Source organism: Tamandua tetradactyla, chromosome 8 (assembly GCF_023851605.1).
Source record: "Tamandua tetradactyla isolate mTamTet1 chromosome 8, mTamTet1.pri, whole genome shotgun sequence".
Classification (NCBI taxonomy): domain Eukaryota; kingdom Metazoa; phylum Chordata; class Mammalia; order Pilosa; family Myrmecophagidae; genus Tamandua; species Tamandua tetradactyla.
Window position 1 is genome coordinate 126,447,866 of NC_135334.1, and position 3,705 is coordinate 126,451,570.

At 36.2% G+C, this 3,705-nt stretch overlaps 1 protein-coding gene across 1 annotated transcript; it reads left to right on the forward strand.

The window, feature by feature from the left end:
• The first annotated feature begins 2,414 nt into the window (after window positions 1-2,414).
• Window positions 2,415-3,362, forward strand: LOC143643816 (olfactory receptor 8H1-like). The gene has a single exon (XM_077112321.1). The coding sequence runs from the start codon at window positions 2,415-2,417 to the stop codon at window positions 3,360-3,362; it is 948 nt and encodes a 315-aa protein (XP_076968436.1).
• Window positions 3,363-3,705: the final 343 nt, after the last annotated feature.

Here is a 3,705-nt window from a genome sequence, read left to right on the forward strand (position 1 = left end):
AAGCTTAAGAAACAGGACAGGAAGTACAATAACAACTTTAAGGGAACAAACATATCTAAGATTAAAGTATTCTTTTCCTTCGAGCGAGTCTCTTCCACATGTCATTATGCTTTATCTGCACATCTAAGTTTCTATTGAAGTTTCATGCTCTCAAAACGTATGCCTTCACTTTCTCATAGTTTATGAACCAAGTCTGCAATTTCAAGTTAAGCATTAACCTTTTAACTCCTACATCGTATTATCAACAATCTTCAAAATAAGAGGTGCCAGGGCATTATCAAGGTGAAAGGCAAGAGATCATCTGCCGTTTGTACTCACAGTAGCCCCAGGATATACATGGGAGACATAACTTCCAGGTTAAATTTCTACTTTACCAGGACTTAAACAAAATGAAAATCCATGCACAAAAATTAAACACACATCATCTCAAAGGAAACAAATAATAAATACAGAAGTTTCAGGCTCTTTATATTGCCTACATGTTATATTTGTGGGAAAAACTGGAAGTTGATAGATTTCTAGACCTCTGGCTCATGGTAAGTATTATTCTCAAAGTTAGTTTTAGTTTATTTCAAAACATGGGGCTACTACTAAAACAGCATGCATATCTATGTCTTATCTTTCTATCTATCTATTATCTATCTATCTGTATCTATCTCTACACATACATATCATTTATGCCACACATAAATAATGCCTGGATGGCAGAAATGCAGATACAGAATTGATGGACTCAGAGTCATCAAGGAATGTACATTGTTGAAAATACGTACTTAGAAGGAATATGATTGTAAATAATCACTTAAAAACATATCTTACAGGTTTATTATCTCTAGACCCTAAATTCTTTATAACAGTGTCTAAATCCACCTGTATGGACAGCTCATTTAAACAACCTAAAACTTCTGATGTCCATAAGGAGAATAAGGGCTTGGAATTCTGTGTAGTGTACTTTCCAGGATACATCTCAGACCATGGAGGACTGATAATTAAACACTACTAGTAAAAAAATTAAAAAAAAAAAAGTATTGGTAAAATCCCTTGTGGATCTGAAGGAAATGGAACTATTAAACTTTCCCATCTGGGAAGCCCCAGGTACCCTCTCAACCACTGGGGATTCCCAAGAAAACAGGCCAAGGCCTTGATTTTGAGGCCTGCCCTTATGAAACATTTCTTTAGTGGAGAAGCTAAGACTCCCCATAACTAGGCCTAAACCCCAACCAACATCTCTCCTTTTAACTCTTAAGAACACCTGGGGCTTGAACTGAGACTCCATAAAGTTAGTTAGTTAGTTTTTTTTTTCTTTTTTTAAAAAACGTGTTGGTAAAATCCCTTGTGGATCTGAAGGAAATGGAACTATTAAACTTTCCCATGTGGGAAGTCCCAGGTACCCTCTCAAAAAAGTTAGTTTCATGAACTAACTTTGTTTTCTTGGAACCTATAACTCTAAGAGGGTTCTTAGGTCAGATCATCCTGAAGCCCAGAGGGGCCGGTCTCTCCAAGATTATCAATTATATCCTATTATCCTTTAGTGTGGACACCCCTTCTCAACAGGAAAAAGTGACAATATGCTTTGCCTAAAGATCCCTATAGATTGGAGAAGGAGGAGACATAACAGAGAAAATAGGATTTAACAAATGAGTATGAATGCTGAACCACTATATTAATATTCCTTCTAGGTTCCAGTGTTTTTGAGCAGCCTAGAAGGAATTATCAGAAACAGAGTGCATTGTAACACATAACAAACTCTGAATTCTGTTCTGTAGCTACATATTGAAGTGTACTTTGAAAATTATTGCTTTTTCTTTCTTTGCTTTGTATATATGTTTCACAATAGAAATATTTAAAAATTAATATTTTAATGTATGGCTTACCATATTGATATACAACACTAAAGAAGCCTATGGTTTTAATTGCTAATCTTCCATTTATATGAAATACTGTTGGGTACAAAAGCACAGCATATGATGCAAAACTCTCTATCATTGCTTTTTATGTGTCTAATCCTTTCCTCTGTTTTTCTGAATTTATAAGTAGGAATAGAAGAGTTTCATCTCTCAACTCAATAAATATTGGAAGAATCACTGGGCCAACATTTAACGGTAAGACTATGGACAAGTGACTAAAATTTCTGTGAACTTTTAATCACCTAAACAGTATCAAGTACTGAGATCTTTGTAATTATGCTATCTATATGCTTCTATTATATAATATTCAAAGATGTTTTATACTTAATATTTATTTGGCTATCAAGCTAAGATATTACCAGTCATATTTTGCAATCACTCTTTATTATGAATTTCTAGAATCACTACATTAATTTTTTAAAATGCCAGATCATTCTGATATAATCACAATCCTTTCTGAAGTTATTCATTCTAATTATCACCTATGATTTCTCAACAGCTGACAACATGGGAAGTAGGAATAGCATGAATGTGCCTGACTTCATCCTTATGGGACTGACAGACTTTGAAGAGATCCAAAGGGTCCTCATTATGTTATTTCTCCTGATATACCTGATTACTGTGCTGGGGAATGCAGGGATGATACTGATAATTCACCTGGATCTTCAGCTTCACACCCCCATGTACTTTTTCCTCAGTCACCTGTCATTCCTTGACCTCAGTTACTCAACGGTCATCACTCCTAAAACCTTAGAGAACTTACTGACTTCTAATAAGCATATTTCATTCACAGGCTGCTTCACCCAGATGTATTTTTTTGTCTTCTTAGGTGCCACTGAATTTCTCCTTCTCTCTTCAATGGCCTATGATCGCTATGTGGCCATCTGCAATCCTCTTCAGTACCCAGTTATTATGTCCACAGGACTCTGCTATGCTCTCATCACTGGGTCCTACATGATTGGTTTAACTGACTCCATGGTCAATGGTCTTTGCATGACCAGTTTGAATTTCTGCAGTTCCAATGTAATCTATCACCTTTTCTGTGACACAACCCCAATTTTAGCCCTGTCTTGCTCTGACACTACTGATTCAGAAATGGTGATATTCATTCTTGGTGGTATAACTACAGGGGTGTCTCTTATCACAATCTCTGTGTCCTACGGGTCCATTCTGTCTACTATCCTGAAAATTAATTCCACTTCAGGAAAGCGCAAAGCCTTCTCTACTTGTGCTTCCCACCTCCTGGGAGTTAGCATCTTTTTCAGTACCATGATTTTTGCTTATTTTAAACCAAAGAAGTCCTACTCTTTGGGAAAGGATCAAGTGGCCTCTGTTTTTTATACTATGGTGATCCCCATGCTGAATCCACTCATTTATAGTCTTAGGAACAGAGAGGTGAAAAACGCTCTCATTAGAGTCATGCAGAAGAGAGAGGGCTCCAGGCAATTGAAATGACAGTGACACAAAGCATTTACTCATCTTTTCTTTACTTCCTGTTTGCATATTCACTTGGTCTTTCTCTACACAGAGTGGTGTCCTCTAATTATTTTGCCTTTCTGTTCAGCCATCACCTATCTAACCCTATGTGAGCTGGAATCATTCTGAGAATATGTTTTAGGAATCTACATAGTAATTTTAAGCCACAAATTTGTGTTAAAATTGTGGCTTAAATGTATGTGTTTTTTTAGGGCAACAAATATGCCAAGCATATGGTTTTACTTTCAGATTGAATCTCAGAATTCCCTATGCACGCTCTAATTTCAGATAATTTCATTTTGGTGAGCACATTCAGAATTTC